We start from the raw sequence: 24,737 nt of genomic DNA, 5'->3' as shown, positions 1-24,737 counted from the left end.
CCAAACCAGGAAACATCCTGGTAAATCTCCTCTGTACCCTCGCCAAAGCTTCCACATCCTTCCTGTAATGAGACATCCGGAACATTTTCCAGTGTGGTTGAACCAGAGTTTTAGAGAGCTGCAACTTTACCTCACAGCTCCTGAACTTAATCCTCCAACTAATGAAGGACAGCGTACCACAACCCTTTTTAGCTACCCTATCAATCTCACAACATTGAGGAACCAGGGTGGATGCCGAGGGACTTGGACAGGTTGGGAGAATGGGCAAACTGGCAGATGGGATACAGCAAAGGGACATGTATGCTCACGCACTTTAGTCAAAGGAATAAAGAAGGAGACTATTTTATAAATGGGGAGGGAATTCATTTAGGGTGAAGCAGTAACGAGATAGAGCATGTGAAAGCCAACCTGTGATGCACAACAGTAATTGGCCACTGGGTTTACAGGAGAAGTGGGGTGGGGGCTTGTTCATGGTCCAGCCAACGTGAAGACATGCAGGGGATGATTAGGTCACCGGGTATAGCTGGGCAAGAACAGGAGAAGAGAGAGAGGTCAACACTGTGCTAAAGCAAACCTGAAAGGAAGAGCAGGAAACAGACAGGAAGGGTTAATTACAGTCCACCACATAGTCAGAATGTTGGATTTGACATTACGCAGCAGTCAACAATCAGGGAGACTTTAACCTACAAATGAACCAGATAAATTATTTGTTTCCATAATAAGCATTAAAGGACACAGGAAATGCTTGGAAGCAAATGGGCCAAACAAAGGCAGATGAAACTAGCACAGGTGGGCCACTTGGTCAGCAATATCAAGTTGGGCCAAAGGGCCTGTTTTCATGTTCCATAACTCTTCCAATGAGTCATTACCTCTGTCCGCATTAAAATTGCTTGACCCTAGCTCTTTCTCAACTCATTTATTTTATATAGAAATCTCTAGGTTATTGTCGAACAAGTGTGGAGGAGCTGCAAGGATCAGCTCCTCCTGACTGCAAACCATCACCAAAAACATGTCGAAGAGCAATACATTGAAAATTCGATATAAATGCAGGAAATGCCTGGAGGAACACAGTAGGACAGATTATGTTTGTAGAGAGAAAAGGGCCTAATAGTTTGGATAAATAACCTTTCATCCTAACTTTAAATTAAATGGCAGCATATTGCTATGTTGTTACATGGGCAATGTGATGACAACTTGCACAGTACAAACTTTGCTTACATTTTAAAATACATTTGGAAAGCACATTTTTAAAATCAAAATGTGCCCTGTTGAAAACAAACCTTAGAATATTTTAATTATACATATGATATTGTTATTGGTGAGAATGCAAAATGGAATGTTACACAATTCCAATTTTCACTGCATTATTTAATGTGTAGTGTTTTCTCCTTCAGCCTTACTATTCACTAAAAGATAAAAGAACACCGCTTTGTGTGCAGACTCACAAGTAATTCACCTGACCACTTATCAGAGGGTGATGGCCTGTTCCATAACAGGAATAACCTTTGCTATAATAGAATGGAAAATAGAGACATTTTATCCAAATTGTGAATATTTATTAATTACCTTTATTTTCAATTTAACATCATTTGCATTATCTATTTTAATTTAGTGTATGTGATGATAGGGGTTTTTTTTCCCCCGTGATGTACCTGTTCAGCTGCAGTAAAAGTTTGGCACATAATGCACACTGTTCAGTACATATTGGGGCAATAAACTCATTATCATTCTGTTCAGATGCTCACCCATCTTTTATTTACTCCCTTCTGACTCCCCCTGCTGGTTTACATGGCAACCCAAGGCAGAGAAACATTACCAAAAGAACAAGGTGCTCATCGAAAGATGTGACTGAGCACTGACAGGTTTTCTCCCCTTGCCAAATGTGACGGCTTCTGCCCAGAAACTAAATTACTGTGGCATATTCCTTTGTGATTTATATGGTGGTCTTTGATCTCAAAGCAATTATTATTTAAGCTATTAAAGCTTACCTACTCTTTCAACACATGGCTTTTTTTGTTTTGAAAAAGGATTAGAATTGAAAAACTATGGAATTAATATGTAAAACTAAGTAAGCAATCTTTGTAATCTCACCTTTGTAACTGGATTCTTTTTACTTGTCAGTACTTTAATTTTCAGGATTTTTTTTGCTTCAAAGCAAGTTCTAATGAAAAAAAAAATGAGAGATAACATCCAACTTTTTCTTTAACTTGCTTACCAAGTTGTCGAGCAGCAATGGTAGTTTCAGATCGAGGGTGAAGAGCAAGAACATTATGCCAGAGCGCATTCCAGAGTGTATGGTGTTCTAAGTCATTGTGTGAACCATGGTTTGTTCAGAGAGAGTCATTAACTTTTCACTTGTGTATCAAGTGCCCGCATCTTATGTTGGGCAGTACTGTGGCACAGCTGTCGAGCCTCACCCTCAAGGATTCAGCCTACCAAGTTCACCCCTGGTGCTGTGTGGAATTCTCCCTGTGACCAGATGAGTTTGCTCAGAGTGCCTTCTTTCCTGAAGATTGGGAGGTTAGTTGGTCCCAGTAGTTACCCAAGTGTGGGGTGGACAGATTGATGGAAACATGGGGAGGCAGGATTAGTGCAAGAATGGAGTAAGTGGGTGCTGATTGGTTGGAATTGAATTGTTGGGCTGAAGGGTCTATTCCCATGCTATACGACTCAGTACAGCTTTAGGGTTGCTCCTCGTGGAGAATCAACATTGTTTGACCAATCACAGGCTATCTGGGACTTCTCGTCTGAGTGGGTGCACTCCTATGCCAAAAGTAAAAACTGTGTGCTTTCTTCTGAGTTTCGAGCAATTATTATTGGATTGTGAAAATCCCCTGTACAAAGAACTTACCATCCAGAAGCATACAACCAGTTTAAACTATGGGACTTAGTTTAAAATGGTGAAAATACCCCTCGCAGGTCATTGACACAGCCTGGAACCACCAACAACAGGCATGGCAAGTTTTAAAAACACACAGTAACAATGACGGCTCAGAGCATACACTTCAAACGATGGCAGTGGATTTTAGACAGAAGTGGAAGCAAGTGTCTGGGCTGAATGAATTCCTATCATCTCCCCCCTGAAGGATAGAGTGGACAAGATATATATGCATGTAATAGTCAATACCATGTAAAATTCGACCCCCGCTCCCTTTAGTTTTGGCCCCAAAAATCTGGTATTTTCCATTTATCACTTGTAAAAGGTGACCCCCAAATTCTGGCCCTGGCTGTTCACCTATCCAAGCTCCCAACTCCCACGGATTCTCACCTAGGCCCTGGCCATCCACCCATCCATTCGAAAACGCGGCACTTTGAACGCAGACTTACCACCTGGTCCCAGCTGCCTGCCTGCCCGCCCATCAGAGCTCCCAACATCACGATCAATGTAGATACATACCATGGTCAAAAGTAGTATGCATGTAATAATCGACCCCCTACATTTTACCCTAAAAATTGGTCCAAATATTTCAACTATTACATGTATATTTAAGATGAACCATCTAATAGATATTTGTAGATATATGTCTGTTTGTTCTCCATGCAAATATGGAGCACTCGAGAAATGTCCAAGGAGGTTCAGTAGGGCTAACATTTGATTCTGAATGTCTTGACCACATTGATTTAACCTTTAAGGTCATCTGAAGTTCAAAAGTGTGTTTTTGACCAGCTTGCACTGGCTTGCATAACTGTTTATTATACAAATACTTACTAGTACTGATTTGCATTAATGGTTACTCTAATTGTGGTAACATTTGATGCTGAATGTCATGACCACATTGAATTTAACCTTTAAGGTCATATGAAGATCAAAAGTTCCAAAAAAAAAGTGAACTTGCTCCAGGGACACCTCAATTAGTTACAGTGCTATGCATCAATGTACATTAAGAATAAAAAAATAAGTGGCCAAATCCCAGTTCAATATGGACCCAAAAGAGTGAAGCAACATTGGCAGAAGCTCTTCACAAGCCCGTAGAGTTAGACAAAGGAGAAAGCGAGAGATTGCAGAGGAACATCAGTCTCGCCCCTCACTGTTGATGCTTCCAAGCATGTGTGGAGCAGGCAGCAGAAAACAGAACACTAGCACTGTCTTGCATTATTCTTTATTATAATTGTAATAACATTTGATGCTGAATGTCATGACCACGTTGAAGTTAACATTTAAAGTCATATGAAGTTAAAAAGTTCAAAAAAACTTGAACCTGCACCAGGGACACCTCAATTAGTTACAATATTGTGCATCTCTGTTACAAAGAATATAAAAGTTGTGTTTGGAAAAAATATATTTGTGCAGAATTACCTTGAAGAATTTGGGGTATTTTGTTTCAACCACGTAGTCAACAACCGAGCGTTTTATTTCCCAGGCAATATTATTTAATATTCCTTGGGCTTCATTTTCCTTCCAGTAGGTGAGTTTTGAACGCACACTAAATCTCCTCTGCTGGTCAAAATAGGTTATGATCAGGGCCCAATATGTTTGTAGACAATTTTGATACCAAATATGAACATCGAGCCCGAGGAAACTATTTCCATTCAAAAGCCGAGCTCTGATTGTTGAAAACCTGTGGCTGCATTGTGTGGGAGAGTAGAGAAATCCACCTAGTGTGTTGAAATTGTCCAAGTCAGCATTCAGAATACAAAGGCTAGGAAATGAGGAGCAGGTGGAGATACATCAAACCACAGCTGATAGCTCTTAAACAGCAAAGAGGGCAGACAGTATAGAAACAATGAAAGTATGTTGGTCGGATTGATGCTGGCAAAGAAACACAATTTTTTTTTAAAGAGTGCAACAGACATACTCCATTTATTGAACTCTGTTATATTGAAATACTCTGGGGGTGGGGGGGGGGGACACAAAACCTTCCTTAAATAGAAGTTACACTGGACAACAATATTTTTCCAAAAAATTTGCTTCCTGAAAAAAAATTGGGGATTATGATAGATAACTTGAAGCTAGATAATTTCAGATTTGCTGGATCACATAGTAAGTTGGAGAAACATTAAATTAACTTTTATTGAATTTCGCATGTTTAATCACATAATGACGCTGACACATTGTGATAGTTCAACTGACCTAAAAATGATTTTCTGCTTATTTTCATTTGTACTCTGCATCTGATGCCTCTCATGTCAGTCGGCCATCATCAATGGATCCAGCCGTGATACTGGTTTTCCATGGTCACAATGTCCTGGGATAACCTGTTACCATGTTCATCAATGACTGCACCAAGATCAGCCGGGAAGAGGTCCAAGTGTGAATGCAGAAAATGAATTTTCAATAGCATGTTGTATTTCGTGGTATACTTGAAGCATGTTAAAATATGATAGGAAATCACAAAAATAGGTGATTTCTAATAAAAAACCAGTATGTGATAGGATATTTTAAAGGGTATTTTTGTGATCAGTGGCCCAAACTCCATAAAATACACCCAAAAATGTTCAGGAAGCAAATCTTTGTTGTCCAGCATAATTTATTAAGGCTTTAATTAAATGGTAGTTAATTAGGTTCCTCACTTGGAGAAATTATTCCATTAAATATGATCTTTAAAATACATTGACAATACTGGCACATTACAGAACTCACTAAGGAAGTTCAGAAGCCCCACCAGATATTTGCAATAGAAGCAGCAACTTTTGGTTTCCTTTGGTCAAGTTTAGGTACGAGGCTGGGCGACTTGCTTCTTCAACTTGCGCACCACAACCCGGGTTCTGCGAGGAGATTCACGTCTCAGATTCCCGTGAGTGGACAGGGCTCGCCTCTCTCCCAGCCGATGAGCTCTTAGCTCATCCACAAATAACTCCACTCCCTCAAACCTGTTGGTCAGCTCAATCATTCTCTCTTTCAGGACATTGAACTCTTTGTAGAGATGATCAAGTGCTTCAGAGAGTGCTTGAATCCTGCAGGGGAATAAAGGGGTGTGCTGCTGTTTGTAGGGAAACAAGTCTTTGTTCAATTCAACTATTTTTCAGCTATAACATACAAGCACTAGTGATTCAGCTGGCAGCAATATCACAGTAAAAACACATACAGACTGGATGCATTAACTACTGCTTGAGTGATCTCCAAATTAGGCTGAGATAGTGTCCACACAAAACCTGTATTCTGATAATGTATGGGAACCTTGGGACTAGTGCTTTATGAAGAGGAATCAAAAGAGAAAAACATGCCTTGAATTTGGCGTTGAAATTTCTTCCTGGCTATTTAAAGGAGCCAATTCGTTTTAAACCAAAACAATTTTCAGATGAAAATGAACCAATGCCTCAATTTGGCTTTTTCTCTCTTTTTTTTTAAACTTTATTTAAGATTTTATCTTCTCTTTGGCTTGGCTTCGCGGACGAAGATTTACGGAGGGGGTAAAAAGTCCACGTCAGCTGCAGGCTCGTTTGTGGCTGACAAGTCCGATGCGGGACAGGCAGACACGATTGCAGCGGTTGCAGGGGAAAATTGGTTGGTTGGGGATGGGTGTTGGGTTTTTCCTCCTTTGCCTTTTGTCAGTGAGGTAGGCTCTGCGGTCTTCTTCAAAGGAGGTTGCTGCCCGCCAAACTGTGAGGCGCCAAGATGCACGGTTTGAGGCGATATCAGCCCACTGGCGGTGGTCAATGTGGCAGGCACCAAGAGATTTCTTTAGGCAGTCCTTGTACCTTTTATAACATTTTATAACATGAATAAAATAGAAGATTACATTTAAGAAAAATAAAAATTTAAGAAAAATAAAAAGGCTTTTTTTTAACATTTAAAATCTTAAATAAATCTTAAATAAAGTTTAAAAAAAAAGAGAAAAAGCCAAATTGAGGCATTGGTTCATTTTCATCTGAAAATTGTTTTGGTTTAAAATGAATTGGCTCTCTTATTCAAGTTAATAAAGTTCAAGTTTATTATTATCTCACAGTTGCAAAGTACAACTGGCTGAAACTGTCCACAAGTGTAAAAAAAAACATGCAAACACACATAGAACACATTTTTACAAGTGATTCGCCGTATATGCAGTACAGATGTAAAAATAAATAACTATTGTTAAACAATAGTTCAGTCTCAGAGGGATTTGTATGAGCAATTCAGTCAGTCAGTCAATCATCAGATCCTGTGAGAAGAAGCCTGGTGGTTCTAGCTCTGATACTTCTGTATCTCCTTCCCGACGGGAGTAGCTGGAAGGTGCTATGTGCGGGGCGGCAGGGGTCCTTAACAATTTTGCAAGCCCTCTTCAGACAACGATCTCATTATTCAATATTATGAAGTCATAATAACGTATTATTTATTAAAAATAAACAGTATTCAGGGCAGTCCTGTGACTAATCATAGAAAATCTGTCTGGCAATTACTAAAGTCTGTCGATATCAGCCCATTGTCACTGTGTGAAACAACGATGGATCAAGACTTTAGACCATAAAGATGAGGAGAGTTAGAGGCGAAGGATAAGTAGTTACGCAACACAAAAATCATTAAAAATCGTGACATAGATTGAGCCGAATAATCAATGTTCAATGCCAATCAAAAAGGACTGCCCAATCCCATCCCAGTGCTTGAATCATAGCCGCACAGCTTTTCTAAGACACATCCGGCCAATTTGCATATCTGGCGAGAGCTTCAGTCCACGAGTTCCTCACCCTTTTCATTCTCTCAGTGAAAAGGTTCACCTCATCTCCCCTCTAATCCTTCTACCAATTATAGATCAGCCATAATCCATCTGAATGATTGAGCAGACTGCAGAGGTTCCAGTCAAACCCAGAACGTTGATCATAACCAACAACGTAGGAAACATTGAAAATCAGTGCAGTGAAAGACAAAAAGTAGATCCACGTGTGAAAAGTTTAATAGACGATTCTTCCAACCTTACCTTTCCGGTCAAGAAATTACATAGTTCCCGGAACAGAGCAAAATATTCCAAGGAGCGTCATTGGGACAATAAGATATGACTCCAAGGCACAAGATAGATAATCCAAAGTTTTTTCAGAAAAACTTGGTTTTAAGGCAAGTGTTAAGTGAGGACAGAGACTGGAGTAACTGCTGGACTCTTGTTGCTTTTGTTGTGTTTAATTCTTACAGCAACCTCCAAGATCCACAAGATAAAAGTATAAACCTTGCCTTAACACTGATGGCATTAAAAAAAGTTAATTTATACAAGAACCTGCTCTTTGTGAATGTGATGCAATGTTTTTTGCCTGTACCACCCTTTCAAGCTTGCACTGTTTTCTTTCCCAAGTTGCCTTAATTCTTTAACGCCTGCCTGCTTTTTGCTCATACCTTGTAAAACACTCCCCATCGTCGAGAACATCTACAGGGAGTGTCGGAGAGCAGCAGCAATCATCAAGGATCCACACCCCCCAGCACACGCTCTGTTCTCGCTGCTGCCATCAGGAAAGAGGTATCAGTTCGGGAACAGCTGCTTTCCCTCCTCTATCAGATTCCTCAACAACAAACTCAATCAGGGATTTATTTAAGGACTCTTACTTTTGCACGTTATGGATTTTCTCTCTCTCTCTCTCTGTATTGCAGTTTGTTTACATTTTTTGAGCCCATTTTTTGCACTGCCAATAAGTGGCAATTCTGCATTTCCCACAGGGTTGCGTGTGATATCATGCATAAGCTCCAACAATAAATCTGAAATTTGACCAAGAGCTCAGGCCTGAAATGTTGGTTATGCATCTTTGATGCAGAAAGATACTGTCTGACCTGCTGACTTTCTCCAGCAATTTTGTGGATTAAACTACAATCAGAGTCTGCGGACTTTCTTCTTTAATTTGATTTCTTCTCTCTCTTGGTTTAAATCCACATTCTCTGGTCTCCCTGCTGAGGAGGATTAAACCAGTGCAATGAAAGACAAAAAGTCACACTGGAGTTGAATCCACCCATGAAAGCCATGATAGGATCACAGCTGATCTTTGTGCTGTGACATCATATTAGGAAACCTTCTGCTAAGCTCTGATGCCCACAATATGTGTGTGGCTGCTCCAGTTAGATTTTTCTGATCAACAATAACCCTTCCACCCCACGAAACCGTAGGCAGCGGAGAATTCAATAACGTCAATGTCACATTAATGACCATGGATAAGCCTTGATCTTGTTGAATGGCAGAGCAGGTAAAAGTATTTACATCGGTTTCCATTTCTTATGTGTTTGTGCACAAAGTCTGAGGCCAGCTGTTCCAGTATCACCGATGTCTACACCACAGGGGCAGCACGGTTAGTGTAGCAGTTGGCACAACGCTGTTACAGCGCCAGTGATTGGGACCGGGGTTTGAATCCCGCACTGTCTGTAAGGAGTTTGGACATTCTCCCAATGTCTTTGTGAGTTTCCTCCAGGTGCTCCTGTTTCCTCCCACCATTTGAGATGTACTGGGGGTGTAGGCTAATTGGGTGTAAATTGAGCAGCACAGACTCGTGGACTTGTTACCATACTATGTCTAAATTTAAAAACATAAACTTTTTTAAAAAAAATTTAATTTTAAACTTAAAATTCCAACCATTGGCTCATATTTCTTCTTGGATTAAAACAGAAACTAGATTTTATTTGAGGAATTCCAGTACATCCTGCAAGCAGGCATCACAAAAATACCATCTCTCTGTACCTGTGCTGAACACTTACCGTCCATAGTCTGGAAGGACTGTGTGGTGGTTGTTTTGGAGCAGATCCTTAATCTGAGACATGATGGCAAATTTCCAGTTGTCCAGAACATTGGTCAGATTTGCACACCCTCTCATATTCACTTTCTTGGCTAAAAGAGCAAAGACATGACAATTAGGCATTGAGGTTCCACTCGACTTGTCTAGAATTTCCAGCACTTTCTTTTTATTCATGTGTAAGTACAACAGGCTTTCAAATCTATTGTGGCTATGGCATTTATGCGGCATGTCCAGCTAATGTTTCACTCAATAATCACAAAACGTTCGTCGCTGGATGTCCACGTTTTAATGGACATATCTGCGTCCAAGCCTTTAAGCACACACCTCCTCATGTCTGGAAGGCGCAACAGCAACTGCATTTCCTGAGAAGACTGAAACGGGCAAGGCTACCAGCCACTGTTATGCCATCCTTTTACAGGAGCTCTATTGAGAGCATCCTGGCTGGCTGCATTACAGTGTGGTACGGGTTGCTGCAGTGAAATGGATCGGAGGTCAATCCACAGGACCATAAGAGTGGCAGAGAGGATCACTGGAGTCTCCCTTCCGCCCCACCCCCCAAATCATCGAAGTGATCCATCAGGATCATTGTCTGAAGAGGGTGCACAAAATCATTGAGGACCCCCTCCACCCTGCACACAGCATCTCTCAGCTGTTCCTGTCAGGAAAGAGCTACAGGAGTATCAGAACCAGCACCACCAGGCTGAGGAACAGCTTCTTCCTACGGGCAGTGAGAACGCTGAACGACCAAAGGATCTGCTCACACTGACCATCCAAGACTCTTGTATTCATGAAACAATATTTATTTATTTGTATATACAGATATTTTTCCTGCAGATTTATTATTTATCTGTATGCATGTGTGTTATGTCTGGTTGTGTGTCTGCGTGTTCTGCTCCGAGGACCACAAAACAACAATTCATTGGGTTGCGTTTGTGCAATCAGATGAAAATAAACTTGTATTGATTTGAGGATCCCAACATTTTCTGAATTGTCTCCGAAACCTTATTTTAAGAGGAACCATGGCTACCAACATGCCTTCACCTCCAAAATGGCCACATTCCAAGAGGACTATGAAAGGAGTAGATAAAAGATCGAAACATGGCGCTGGTTTCCATCAGCAGGTAGAACAAGAATGTAACCTCAACATTCAGGGCAATGAATTTAAGAAAGAGACGAGGAAGAGCTGCATCTCCCAGCGAGCAGTGAATCTGGAACTCCCAGCCCAATGAAGCAGTGGAGGCTGCCTCACTGAATGCTTTAAGAAGCAGGTATATTTTTGAATAAGGAATCAAGATTTATGAGAAACAGGTAAGTGGAGCTGACTCCATAGCCGGAGAAGTCATGATCTTACTGAATGATGCAGCAAGCTCAATGGGCCAGATGTCGGTCTCTCACTTCTTCTAGTTTTACTTCAAGGGAGGAGACCCAGTCTATTTGTTTCCCCAACTGTTGAAAAGACCCAGTGGTCATCTTCAGCCTCATTTGTATTTGGAACTGACATGAAATAAGAGTTCATCACACCAAGATGAGGAGGAATTTCTTGACCCAGAGGGAGGTGAATCTGTGGAATTCATTGCCACAGAGGGCAATAGAGGCAGGTTCATTAAATCTGTTTAAGAGGGAATTAGATCTATTTCTTCAGTATAAGGGTATTAAAGGTTACGGAGAGAAGGCGGGGACGGGGTACTGAACTTTAAGATCAGCCATGATCTCGTTGAATGGCGGAGCAGGCTCGAAGGGTCGAATGACCTACTCCTGCTCCTATCTTCTATGTTTCTATGTTTCTATAGCAGCTTTAAGGAATTCATCATGCGTTCATGGGTGGCACGGATAGCACAACACTGTTACAGGCTGCAAAGAGATTGGACGTTCTCCCCGTATCTGCGTGGCTTTTCCCCAGGAGTTCCGGTTTCCTCCCACTATTCAAAACATACCGGGGTTGTAGGTTAATTGGGTGGCACAGGCTCATGCTACCAAGCTGTATATCTAATTTTTTAATATATTTTATTTTCATTTTTAAATATATTTAACACAAAACACCAAAGAAACCCCACTTCCCTACCCTTTCTGTATAAATCCAATTAAACAAAGAAGAAGAAACAGAGAGAGAGACATGGTACTAACATGTTATATCCTTTAAAGACGTCTTCTGCCTAGCCAGAAACAATCACAGAGAGACGTCAGTGAAGTGCCTATATATTTGAGACAAGGCTGCCAAATTTTCAGAAAGGTGTTGTGTCCTTTTGTAAGATTATATGTGATCTTTTCCAGAGGATTACGACTGTTCATTGCCAAAGACCATCTATCAATGAGGAGAGGGGAATCAGATTGCCATGTTATGGTTATGCATTTCCTAGCCACACACAAAGCGATTTCCATAATTTTAATTTAAAGATGTTAAATTTAAATTCAAGGTGCTCCTGAGTTGCATCTGGAATCAGTTTGAAAGCAAAGAAAATGAAGGGTACAGATACAGGACGGAGATAAGGAGATCAAGGCCCAGAGACTCCAGAAAGATGATCAGTATCCTGTTTTATTGGGCACACAGGTTTTCAGTAACAGCCCTTACGTGCAAAGAGGACTGAGATCACATTTTCTCAATTTGTTATCTTATTAGCGGATTATAGCAATTAAGTGGAGGCATGGGAGTGTGTAAGTAGCCGAATAGATCACTGCTTTCTGCAAGTCATTGGGAGGGTAATAATGTTTGGTCTGGGTCAGCCAGATGGAGAAATTGAAATATCACTGAATCCATTACACACCCCTGGTTGTAAAGTGAGGGAGAAAAGATTTGGTCTTTTAAACATTTCAGTGCCATCCACTTCCATCAAGGTTAGCGAAGATAAATATCTGCTGACCACCTCATCAAATGAGAATAAAGTCCAAACAGATGAAAAATAATGCCCCCCCCCCCCCCACCCCGGAAGAGAGCTAAAAACCTAACAAGGTATTTGGCTTCCTGGATCTCTGTGGGATGCTGGAATGACATTTGGAGATGATTAAGAAGACCTTTTCGTGTGCAGGCGCAGAGAATGGGATAAAACAGCCTCAGGGTTTAAACTTTTTCTCTTACAGATGTTGAGGGATGATGGTTCCTCTCAGCTGCGGACCGCAGTCTTCCAGATGTGGGATATTAAAAACAGAGGATGGCTGGTTCTACTTGGTGCTGAAGGCATTAGCCAATCCCAGGAAAGACAGAAATCAATCACTAAGCATGACATGATCTAACTGTAGAGGGAAAAGTACCGTTTTTCAGGAATCTCCACTTAACAATACTGCTAAGTGGGTTTAGACAATTGTCCATTTCCATACTTTAAAAATTAATAAGAACTTAGACTGTCACTCAGTAAATAAAACTGCAGGCATAAGCTTCCAGTCTATCAAAATCTAGTTTACTGTTGAGATTTGACAGATCCGTTCCAGCTTACAAAAGAAAAACCTTTTTTTTTTTAAAAAAAATCTTTCATAGTAAATACGAACCTCCCCGTCTGGGACTAGAATTAATCAAGATTAGAGGGAAGCATTAAAAAATGTTTCAGCACCTAGGCTGAATGTTTTTCAGATTCTAACTAACTTGCTTCCCATTTCCTGCATCTTCTTAGTCAGAAAGACATCCTTTGTGTCATAAATTAAATATATATAGTAAAATCTTCTTTAAAAGCAGTAAAACTGGCACTGAAATCCCCAGAAAAACAAAACCCCAAAGATCTTTTTAATGTCTAAAAAGGTTGGGCTTCTTCACTGACGGACTCATAGCAAATGGCCAAGGCCTAGTTCTTAAATTCCTCTCAAGATTAGGCCCATAAAGAAGCCAAAGTATTTTTGATGGGACCTGCAATGCACCGGAGACCCCAGAAAGATGATCAGTATCCTGGGGATGTAAAGATTCTTAATCCTTTAGCAAGGACAAAAAATGCAGGCAATCTGAATCAGAACTACATCATGGTCTCAATTGATTAAAACAATTTCAACTTAAAATTAGTAAAATGAACTTCGTGTTAGTCAAATGCCTACAAACTAATACCTGATGACCTTTCTTCTTCTTACTTCAAGTTTTAAACACAGTACCTGCCTTAACAGAATATAGATCCTTAGTTTGTTGTTTAGTTAAACTTTGAATGTTTAACATGTGGAATATCAATTTAAATGACATTAACATAATGAAACTGTATGGGCCAAACATTTAGTTGCATACTGGGCTATGTAGCATAGGACTGGGGTGGGTAGGGGGTGTAAATTGCTCACTAATGTTCTCACAGGTAGTCGCGAAAGGAAACTATTGAATTTCTTCTGCAATGCACCTTCAACTCTTCACGAAAAGGTTGTCTGTGACCATATCCTTGTTCTCTCATGTTTCCCCATACCTTGAGCTCAAGCCCAAAACGTTGGAGGTGTATCTTTACCTTTGCTACGTAACGGCACTGTTTGACCTGCTGAGTTTCTCCAGCATTTGTGTTTTTTTTCACTTAACCACCGTGTCAACAGAATCCTGTGTTTTATCCCCCCCAATATCCTTGTGCTACATCGTTTTGTAATTTGCATAGGAAGGATTGGCTGGGTGAGTGATTCAATGTATATGATTAGACCTGGTATCTTCCAGTTCAAATTCATTATCATTCCACACTGTGATGGAGCTGGCCAGGATACTCTCCTGTAGAAAGCTGACATGATGGTGGCCGTAGCTTTGCTTCAGTCTTCTCAGGAAGTGGTCACTGTTGCGCCTTTCTGATAAGTAAGGAGTACAACCGACGACAGAGTGTTTTCCGGTCTCTGTGCAAAAACATGCAAACGCACAACCAAACATGACATGCATATAGACAACGGAGACACAGGCAGTATGCATACACATACATAAAATAAATAAATATTGTTTAATAAACAGTAGTGTCCCAGAGGGTTTGTACGAGAAGTGGATTCCGCTGTACAGCAGTCTCACTGTCTGCTATTCCTCAGCTGGGTGGCTCTGGCTCTGATACTCCTTCCCCGACGGGAGCAGCTGAAAGTTGCTGGTGACAGGGGTCCTCAATGATTGTGCAAACCCTCTACAAACAACAATCCCAATAGATCACATCAAAGGGAAGGGGTGGAGACCCCAGTGATGCTCTCTTCCATTCTTATGGTCCGGTGGATTGACCTCCGATCCAATGCTCTACAGTAACCATTCCATACTGTGATGGAGCTGGCCAGGACACTCTCAATGGAACTCCTGTAGAAAGCTGACATGATGGTGGCCGTAGCTTTGCTTCGGTCTTCTCAGGAAGTGGTCAATGTTACGCCTTTCTGACAAGTAAGGAGATGCGTGTCCAGGATAGGTCATTTGTTAAGTGGAGTCCAAGGAACTTGGTGCTCTCTACTCTCTCCATTACCATGTCATTAAAACGTAGTTGAGGATGGTCGTTCCTGGTCCTCCTGAAGAAGGCAATCATCTCCTTCATCTTATCCGCATTGACACACTCGACCACATCACAAGATTTTCTACCTCTGCTCTGTAGGTGCGATTCATCGTTTTTGCTGATGAGGCCAAACTACTGTTGTATGATCAGCAAACTTAATGATTCTGCTGGATCTGGCGAGGCAGTAGCGTGAACAGTGGCGAGCGGAGCACACGGCCCTGAGGCGTTTCAGATCTCAGCTTGATGGTGCTTGAGGTTCTGCTGCCAATCCTGACAGACTGAAGTCTTTCCTTTAGGAAGTCCAGAATCCAGTTACAGAGAGAGATGTTGAGTCCCAGCAACAACAGCTTCTGGGGAATGATTCTTGACTACACAACAAATGTCCAATCACCAAAGCTGAAAACAAAGGTTCTGCAGTATTTATTTGATATATTTTCTAATGTTTTTTTCATGTACCCCCCTTGATTTACAATTTCTCCATGTATCGTCCCTCTGGTTTGTCTGTATACCTGAACAAATGTCGAATTGGCCTTTACAACTCTCTGTGGTTACAGGCTGACAAACAGTCAGGCTTGGCTCAGCACTGGTACAGCTACTAACACTTCAGTGGAGCATTAAGGGAGTGCACTTGGAACTGTCATTTGTCGGGAGAGTTATTAAATTGAACTTCGCTCTCAAGCAGTTGGAAAAGATTTCCATAGCATCCTTTGTGGAGAAGTAAAGGGATTCATCACATTTTCCATTTATCTCTTATCTAAACTAAGCAACCTGGCCACAAATGATGGTTTACAGGAATTTTCCATGCACACATTGTAAAGGTTCCTGTTTTAATTGTGAAGTACCCAGATGCCAAGGTGCTACATAAATGCAAGTTCTTCACAAAGAGATGAAAATACATTTATAAGGTTCAGTTAATATTCCATTTCTCTTTATTTCCAATTGAGTCTCTTCCTCTCAGCCTGTACATTTCATTTCTATTTTCTTTCCTGCCTGCTGTTATTGTAATTTGCATTTATTATGTAATGCTTTTTCGATCATTTTCTCTCTGTTCTCTTGCATAAAAATTCATTTTTCCTTTGGCCTCTTTTAAACCAAATCTCTTTCCCATTCCTGGCTTGACACAGAATTCACCAACCACAATTTACACCTATGCTGTGATTGGGTAGAGGAAACCCCTGTTAGTTGGCACCTGTTCTCCTACATCTGCCCCAAAGGAAGGACTTCTTGGGATCTGGGAGTTTTCAGCTCACACTTTCAGCAGCTTTGCATACAAAATGAACATTAAAACCCTTGTGTGCACATTGGAAAGTTTAACTAATGGCACAATCTATCAGTTGCCCCATCCAGGAACAGCTGGCATTGTGTTCATTGAAAGTATTTTTCTTGGCCCCCAATAATATATCAGTGTTTGATGTGGCTCAGTTGGCGAACTTCACTCCAAGACAGAAGAGCCCAAGTTCCATTCCAGAAACTTGAACATAACATTAAACCAATTGCTTTTGTGATGTAGGAAGGGGGCGTTCAACTATCAGAAGATAAATCTCTTGCCTCGGCCAAGGTGAGTAGTGGAAATATAATTTCGTGGGCACTAAGCTAAGGAAGGGTAAAGGAGTTATCCATCAGGATGACTAAATTCGTTCCTCAGTCAGCTTGAAGCAAAAACAATTTTTTTAGCCATTCCCACTATGTCTTATGGAGCTTCCCAAATACATTGTTGAGTGTCCTGTACCCTACCATTCTTTATGTCGCCCTAATGTTAGTCTACTACAAAGTAGCAATATATGTATTCATTGGGATGGGTGGGTTTTCATTGTCATGTTACAAAAGTATAATTGATTGAGACGAGGGGCCTGCTGCCACTCCACCATCAGACTCCTCGGTGATGGACTCCATCTGGGACATTTAACGACTCTTACTTTTGCACTTTATTGATCTTTCTTTCCTTCTCTGAATTGCACAGCCTGTTTATATTTCTTTATTTGTTTACATGTGTAGATGCATCAGTATCACTTTTTCTCCCTCGTCCACCGGGGAGGGGGGGGGGGAATCTTGGGCTTGCACGTGATGTCACGTATGTGCTCTGACAATAAATCCAAATCTGAATCGGAGGATGGGGAATCTGGATATGGTCTGAGGTTGAGGGAGCAAACCAATATCAAATACACTTCTACAATGTAAAAACACTTTAAAAACAGGGTTTATTTTGAAACTCTTTAAATAACTCAACCATACTGACAAGTCAAATACTGCAATCAATCATACACCCTTATTCTAATAAATAAGTTGATCATTCCCATTTCTTAAAGAGTACAAATCAGCCCGAAGTGCTTTGGCAGCTGTCCTGAATGTGTAGTAATTGTGGTTTAATGGGAATCTGTGCTGCTGGCACACAATTCATGTTGAATGCACGACAAACAGGAAAATAAAATCTGGTTCTGTGCAGAGTGCAATGTTATGGACCATGGACTGACCTTTTGGACTGTCATTATAAAGATGGATTTTTGCTAAGCACTCTGTGCAACCTGTGATCCAGCTGAGTGCTGACTCACCCATTGCTTGGAACAAAGGGAGAATCCAGCTGTGAAGCAGAGGGCAGCAGTTCGGGCGGCAGAATGGCAGCTGGAGCGGCAGAGGGCAGCTGGAGAGCAGCGTGAAATGCACACCTCCTAAGAGAGGATTCGTAAGTTTACTGCAACGCAATATCAGTTCTCTCTCCAACATTCAACAGTTAAAGAACTGAACTTGGACATTGAACTTTGAGGTTGAATTCTGTGGACTGTGCTTTTGGACTGACTTACTTGACTGACTGACCCCGGGGTTTGGGGGATTTTCCTTTTTGAATATTGAGCACAGACTGCAATGGTCTGGGTTTTTCACATACACACTGTTTATAAATATTTGGTCTACTATAGATACTAATACTGGGGTTAATTGGTTAAGACATTATAATGTTAATAGTCCTTAATAAATATAAATATAAAATTTAACTCTTTTTGAAATAGTGTCTTCTGTTGTTTGCTAGTTTGAGACAACAGTAAAAAGCTTTTTTTTGCTTTCTTGTTGGGCCAAGTTATTTTTTGGGAGACCACTCAGAAGTTTGTATTACCTAATTTTTTTTGGTATTAGTTATTGATCAATAATTCCATTACTCTGGTACTTTCCTGTAATGTGGTGGTTCTTCACGATGACAATACTCATGCAATCATTAGTTAAATTTGCACAAAAAATTACACTTGTCAAAAGGAAACAATGACACAGCACATTTAAATTTTCATTTTTCTACTCTGAGTGATCTTCAGAGCCGACATCTATCTTTTTTGAAACATTGCCACAAGGCATCGATTCTTGATCTCAAGTCACAGGCCAGTAACTCAGCAGTTTGTACCGTTGTTGCATACTGCCCTGGGTTCAAACCGAACCCCAGCCGCTGCCTAGGTCCAATGCTAGCGTTCCTCCAGTGACCACGAGTTTCCACATGACTAACTGAGACAACTTCATACACCAGCAACATTGCTTGTTCAGACAGAGATAAAATACTTTGCACGATTTTAGTTGAAATGGTCCAATTGGTCTCAATTTCAAATGATCTCGTATTGACTTATGGCAGCGATCAGAACATTAAACAATTCTATTCCAGCCTTATATTTCTGGTGCAATTGACATGTGAAAATTTCGCCTCATGAAATACCTTCCCTAAGAATAATAACGACCTGTAGTCCAATTTAGGTAATGACTTGAATTACTTGCACACACCAGCTTATAATATACATCTAGCAAGTGAATGCTGCCTTCAATATGTTGCCATCGTTCACATTTATTATTAAATGCTTTGATATAGTATCCACTTTTGTACCTATATGAAATATTTGGCCACCAATTGCCAACCTTCCCTGGCCAATAGATACACAACACACTCCGTCACAGAGCAGTGATAATGACTAAGTCATCTAGATGTTCCAGTTTCCTTGCCCATCCAAAAAACATGCTGGTTCTCAGATGAATTGGGGCCCAGTGTCAAAGATCCCTATTGTAGGAGAATGGGGATGCACCTCATTAGGCATCTGTGAGAGAATAGGATTCAAAAATATAACCGTGTAGGGGGTGGGGTTGTGGAAATACATGGGAGATAAAATAGGTTACAGGATCATGTAGGGAAATTGATGGGAATGCTCTCAGACATGGTCCTGAAGGATGGAATGCCCTGGAATGAACAAACTTAGCCATTCGATTTGCAGGATTGGGATCAGCTTCAATTTGCAACTTCTGCATTTCGACTCAAGGAATTCTAGATGAGAAAATATATGGTGCTAAAAAAACTGAGAATGTTATGAAAAATTGGGCCAGGCGTGTGGATCCATAAATTTACTATTGGCATTGACATTTTGCAGTCCAAATGTCTCCAAACCAATTTGACCATTGAAGTAAAAGTGAAGGGTGCAGGGTTTGCACCGAACGCGGGAAGGACAATGTGAATCCCGTGGAGAGAGAGGTGGGGGATGCGACCCTGGGACATCACCTGGTCCGAGAGAACGCCGGCACTCGCTTGTCCTTACCGTCTGATCGGTGGCCCCAGCCTCGGTGCCTCTGGGCCGAAATGACGGCAGAGAAGAGCAGCAGGAGCAGGAATACCTTCATCGGGCTCTGCAGGAGGAAACGTTATGCGTGAAATCTCAGTTCAAGCCGCCCGACCGTCCCCCCACCCCCGTCCCAGCCCCGTCCCTCCCGAAACTCGACCTCCTCCTCATTTCGGCCTTGATTGCACAAAAAAACTCCCCGAGTCTCCAACCATCACGTTGTTTCTTCCAAACTTTTTCTTTAGAATTCCAAAAAGGAGATGACAAAGTTTTGTGCGGGAACCTTGGTCCTCGTCGCTTCCCTCGGGCTCAGTCCGGCGGCTCCGATCTGGTCTCTTTCCCCGTGGACGGAGGGTCGCCGATGTGAAGACAGCCCAGCTGGAAATGTGGAGCATTCGCTTAAACTGAAACATGTGGCAGAAGAGGGGCCATGCACTCAATACCCGGTCGATGCTTCTTCCCAGCGGAATCCCTGCAAAACAGCTTGCAGACAAAGGCAAAATCTGGGGGGGGGGAGAGGGGGGTGGGTGGCTGCTGCCAAGAAGGTCCAGTTTTGCATTAATGAACCCCTCAGAGATTGGAGGGGGGGGGGATCCCACAAACCAGCTCACAACATCCAATGGTCCACGGTGCAGGGGTGATAAAAAGTGAGCAGGTAGCCGGCCGGGACAGAGTTGTACGGGGTGGTGGGATGGGCTTGGTCTTCATGGAGGTTAAAGTGAGACCCTCACCGTTCCCAGGGGAGAGGACCCTAGACGTAAACGAGGGACAAAAACATTTACACATTTAGCTGCCAGGGGCAAATTCCGTACCAGGTTCAGAAGGGTCTTGCCCATATCAGAAAGGATAGGGACCAAATCCAGCCCAGAGTGGCAACTCGACGAGTTGGGCCGAAGGGCCGGTTCCGTGCTCTCCGACTTGGAGAGGAACGGGGACAACTTCACAGACCAGAAACATTGCTCGTCCAGGCAGAGATCGAACACTTCGCACGGGGGTTCGTTCAACTGCCTTGATTTCCAACTCTCTCGTGTGGATCTGAACGTTAAATAATTCTATTCCGGCAATAACTCGGAAAGTTTTCTCTTTATCTTCTTCACATTTCTGGCGCAGTTAATGTGAAGTTGTCGCCTCATGAAATAGCTTCCTTAACTATTAACGACCTGTAACTGACACAAACCGGCTCATAATATAAAGCTTACAAGTTACTGTTACATTCAGTGCGTTGGCATATTTAACATTGATGTAACCCTCATATTTGTACTGGCATATTAAAGTCATACTAATAATACGTTCAACAGCCTATATACATACACACACATACATATATATATATACACACACACACATACATACACAGACATATATATACGCACACATACACACATATATACACACATATACACACACAGACATATACACAGATATACACACATATATATATACACACACACATATACACAAACATATATACACACATACATATACACACACACATGTACACAAACATACATATACACAGATATACACACATACATATACACACAAACATGCATATACGCATATATATATATACACACATATACACACACATATATATACATACACACATACATACACACATACATATACACACACACATATATATATATATACACACACACACACACACACACACACACATATATATATATACACCCACAGACATACACACATACATATACACACACACACACATATATATATATATACACACACACACACATATATATATATACACCCACAGACAAGACAGCAACGCGATAATGACGAGGTTACCTGTCCTATAGGTTCTGTGCTTAATATTAGCCAGCGGAGCTCCTCTCTCCATAAATGGAGTAGACGAGAGGTATGTTGAAAATTCACCCGAAAAAGCTTGTTCTGACCACGCTGGGTTACCAAGGTCTGGCTCCAAAAGGAAACCGTTAAACAGGGCTACATTTCTGAAACTATATTCAAAAGATAGATCTGCTGTAGTTGTTTGTGTTCCACCCGATTAATTGAATTAACATCCATACAACACTCTACAGAAACCCGTAATGGAAGAACACCCGCATGCTGGAATAAAATGTGCGTTCTGTCCACATCGGGAGTGATGACAGATAATATTTTGGAAACTAATAAAATGTATTAACATTTTCATTCGGAGCTCATAACATCACCAAGGATGACCTCTGAGCTTTCATCTCTTCTAAGTTTGTATCTGCCTTCACCCAAAATGATCCTACATCCCAAGAGACAAATGGAATTCCTTGAAATCTCACAGCGGCGCGGCCGACAGAGACCCGGCTTCAATCCTGATCGCAGGAGGGGTCTGCCTGCCCGCTGCCTCTTCTAGTTTTCCTCCACATCCCAACCGCAAGCGAGGGCGAGAATCTGCGGGGGGAAATGTTGATATGAATGTGGAATTTATGTAGGGTTAGTGTACAACAGGTGGGTGTGGAAGTGGTGGACCAGAAAGCCCTTATTACAGACTGTAGTGGTATGTTATTAGACCACGAGGTCACCAGGTGGTTTATATATAAACTGGTTGTGACTCTTTCCCCCCCCACCCCTCACCCTCATTCTGGCCTCGGCTTGCACAGAGGCGAGGCACAGCCGTACATAATAATCTATTAAAACGAACGTTTTACCTGCACTCTGTCTCACCATCACAGACAATTGGGCCCATCTAGTCCGTGCCAAGACTATCCCACCCAGTTCCATCGACCTGTAACCCTCCACACCCATCCAACCTATTCATATTTCTCATGTGTAGTATCACTATTGCAGGGGAGGATCAATTCCAAAGAGAAAAAAAACATTTCATGCAACACCCCCATTGATTGAGGTTCACTTGACGCTGGCACAGCTTTGGCTCAAAACCCTGTCCCATGGATGTACTCAGGAATTGTGTCATTAATCTTTAAAATTATATATATTTCTTAGAAAAGGTTTTGTCGGTGGACAGACACCATTTTGAAAGTCAAAATGTCTCTGAATCCATTGTTCAATGGAAGCTGTGTCAACAGCTATAAAGTTGAAGTCATTCTTCATTGAAATTAAAGATAAGGGTGTTGGCAGACAACTCAGGGAAGCATTTGCTCTAACTTTTGAAAGAAAACCAAACAAAATCAATAGAGGTCAAGTCATGCAATTAGGGAGGCATCATAAGTCAGATAAGCGCCATTCAGAGCCAGCTCTTCAGCGCTTGATGTCCTGCGCGGAAACTGCCAAAATATTTGGCCTGGAAGTCAGCTTGAAGAAAACTGAGGTCCTCCATCAGCCAGCTCCCCACCATGACTACCAGCCCCCCCACATCTCCATCGGGCACACAAAACTCAAAACGGTCAACCAGTTTACCTATCTCGGCTGCACCATTTCATCGGATGAAAGGATTGACAACGAGATAGACAACAGACTTGCCAAGGCAAATAGCGCCTTTGGAAGACAACAAAAGAGTCTGGAAAAACAACCAACTGAAAAACCTCACAAAGATTAGCATATACAGAGCCGTTGTCATACCCACACTCCTGTTCGGCTCCGAATCATGGGTCCTCTACCAGCATCACCTACGGCTCCTAGAACGCTTCCACCAGTGTGGTCTCCGCTCCATCCTCAACATTCATTGGAGCGACTTCATCTCCAACATCAAAGTACTCAAGATGGCAGAGGCCGACAGCATCGAATCCATGCTGCGGAAGATCAAACTGCGCTGGGTAGGTCACGTCTCCAGAATGGAGGACCATCGCCTTCCCAAGATCGTGTTATATGGCGAGCTCTCCACTGGCCACCAAGACAGAGGTGCACCAAAGAAGAGATACAAGGACTGCCTAAAGAAAGCACTTGGTGCCTGCCACATTGACCACCGCCAGTGGGCTGATATCGCCTCAAACCGTGCATCTTGGCGCCTCACAGTTCGGTGGGCAGCAACCTCCTTTGAAGAAGACCGCAGAGCCCACCTCACTGACAAAAGACAAAGGAGGAAAAACCCAACACCCAACCCACCAATTTTCCCTTGCAACCACTGCAACCGTGTCTGCCTGTCCCACATCGGATTTGTCAGCCACATACGAGCCTGCAGCTGACGTGGACATTACCCCTCCATAAATTTTCGTCCGCAAAGCCAAGCCAAAGAAAGAAGATAAGTCAGATATGCAGTGGCCTCTAGGGAGAGAGGTACTGCTCTTATTGTACTCTCTACTATGGGAGATGCAAATCAGTGGCAAGGAAGAGCCACTTCAGCTGTCTCTTTGAAAAGAGAACACTTTCACCATGTCTTTTGTACATGGCCACTTCATGTAACCCTTGGTGTACATGGCCACTTCAGAAACCTCCATGCAAGAAAAATAATTCTTTGAATGAACAATTCTCCAAAAACAACTCTACAAGAATGTGTGTGAGAACTCTTGAACAGATGCAAGACACATTTTCCTCTAATTCTTTTCTCCTTTATATGCTCATTTATCCACACCCCCTTCAAGTGGATAAAAGCTATTCCTATCCCAGCCACACCCCCCCCCCCAAAAAAATAATGTTCAACATTTGAACTATTAATCATGTGAAAAATTCTGAATTTCTTGTTAAAGGGATCAGTGTTAGGTTTATTTATGTCATCTCATCTGGATTCCATTGAATCATTTCTTGGTCCACCCCTCAAAAACTTTCATTATCTTAATTATCAGGCCATCCTTCAGTCTTTGCCTTCGATACATCTGGGGGGGGGGGAACCCCACACACACACAAACCATAACCTACACCATTTTGGCCTTCAATTATTTTTCTTTGTCTTGAGCACTGCACCTTAACCAGCTGGGGGGAAAAAAAAGTATCATTTTACTTTTACCTGTGCACAATGCTTAGTTTCTTTTTAAAAAGTTTACTTCCCAGCCAAAGCTAGTAAGATACAATAATGACAGAGATGTAAGCAAAGGTTTATTGGAGGCCTATAGGATTTAAGAGCTTAGATCAGTTACAAAGTTCACAAATTCTGATTTGTTTCAGAAATCCATCCAAGAATTGACGTGCAATGCTGAGCTGGCATCTTAACAATTATCCAAATTCCAGATGGATTTATGGATTGGCATTTCAATTTGTTGTCAATGTGGAATATTAGATTTATGAAGGAATCATAGCA

The 24,737-nt window shown here is 41.7% G+C and overlaps 1 protein-coding gene across 1 annotated transcript; it reads right to left on the bottom strand.

Annotated features, from left to right (window-relative positions):
- Nucleotides 1-4,153: 4,153 nt before the first annotated feature.
- Nucleotides 4,154-23,940, bottom strand: LOC138756907 (uncharacterized). Its single transcript, XM_069923299.1, has 7 exons — nt 23,889-23,940; nt 21,886-21,997; nt 21,401-21,530; nt 20,398-20,637; nt 19,565-19,652; nt 9,581-9,710; nt 4,154-5,895 (listed from the first exon to the last, which is right to left on the bottom strand). Exons 1-7 carry the CDS (start codon nt 23,938-23,940, stop codon nt 5,652-5,654), a joined length of 996 nt encoding a protein of 331 aa, XP_069779400.1. The 3' UTR covers nt 4,154-5,651.
- Nucleotides 23,941-24,737: the final 797 nt, after the last annotated feature.

This window comes from Narcine bancroftii, chromosome 3 (genome assembly GCF_036971445.1).
Source record: "Narcine bancroftii isolate sNarBan1 chromosome 3, sNarBan1.hap1, whole genome shotgun sequence".
NCBI lineage: Eukaryota > Metazoa > Chordata > Chondrichthyes > Torpediniformes > Narcinidae > Narcine > Narcine bancroftii.
This window is presented reverse-complemented; position numbering and strand designations above follow the sequence as displayed.

Excerpts from the sequence above, each read along its gene's own strand:
- LOC138756907 (XM_069923299.1), bottom strand. The coding sequence starts at position 23,940 with ATGGAGGTTTCTGAAGTGGCCATGTACACCAAGGGTTACATGAAGTGG. Across the intron at positions 20,638-21,400 it reads GCACAGAACCTATAGGACAG|AATTATTTAACGTTCAGATC; the intron begins GTAACCTCGTCA and ends TTGCCGGAATAG. Across the intron at positions 5,896-9,580 it reads GTCCTTCCAGACTATGGACG|GATTCAAGCACTCTCTGAAG; the intron begins GTAAGTGTTCAG and ends ATTCCCCTGCAG.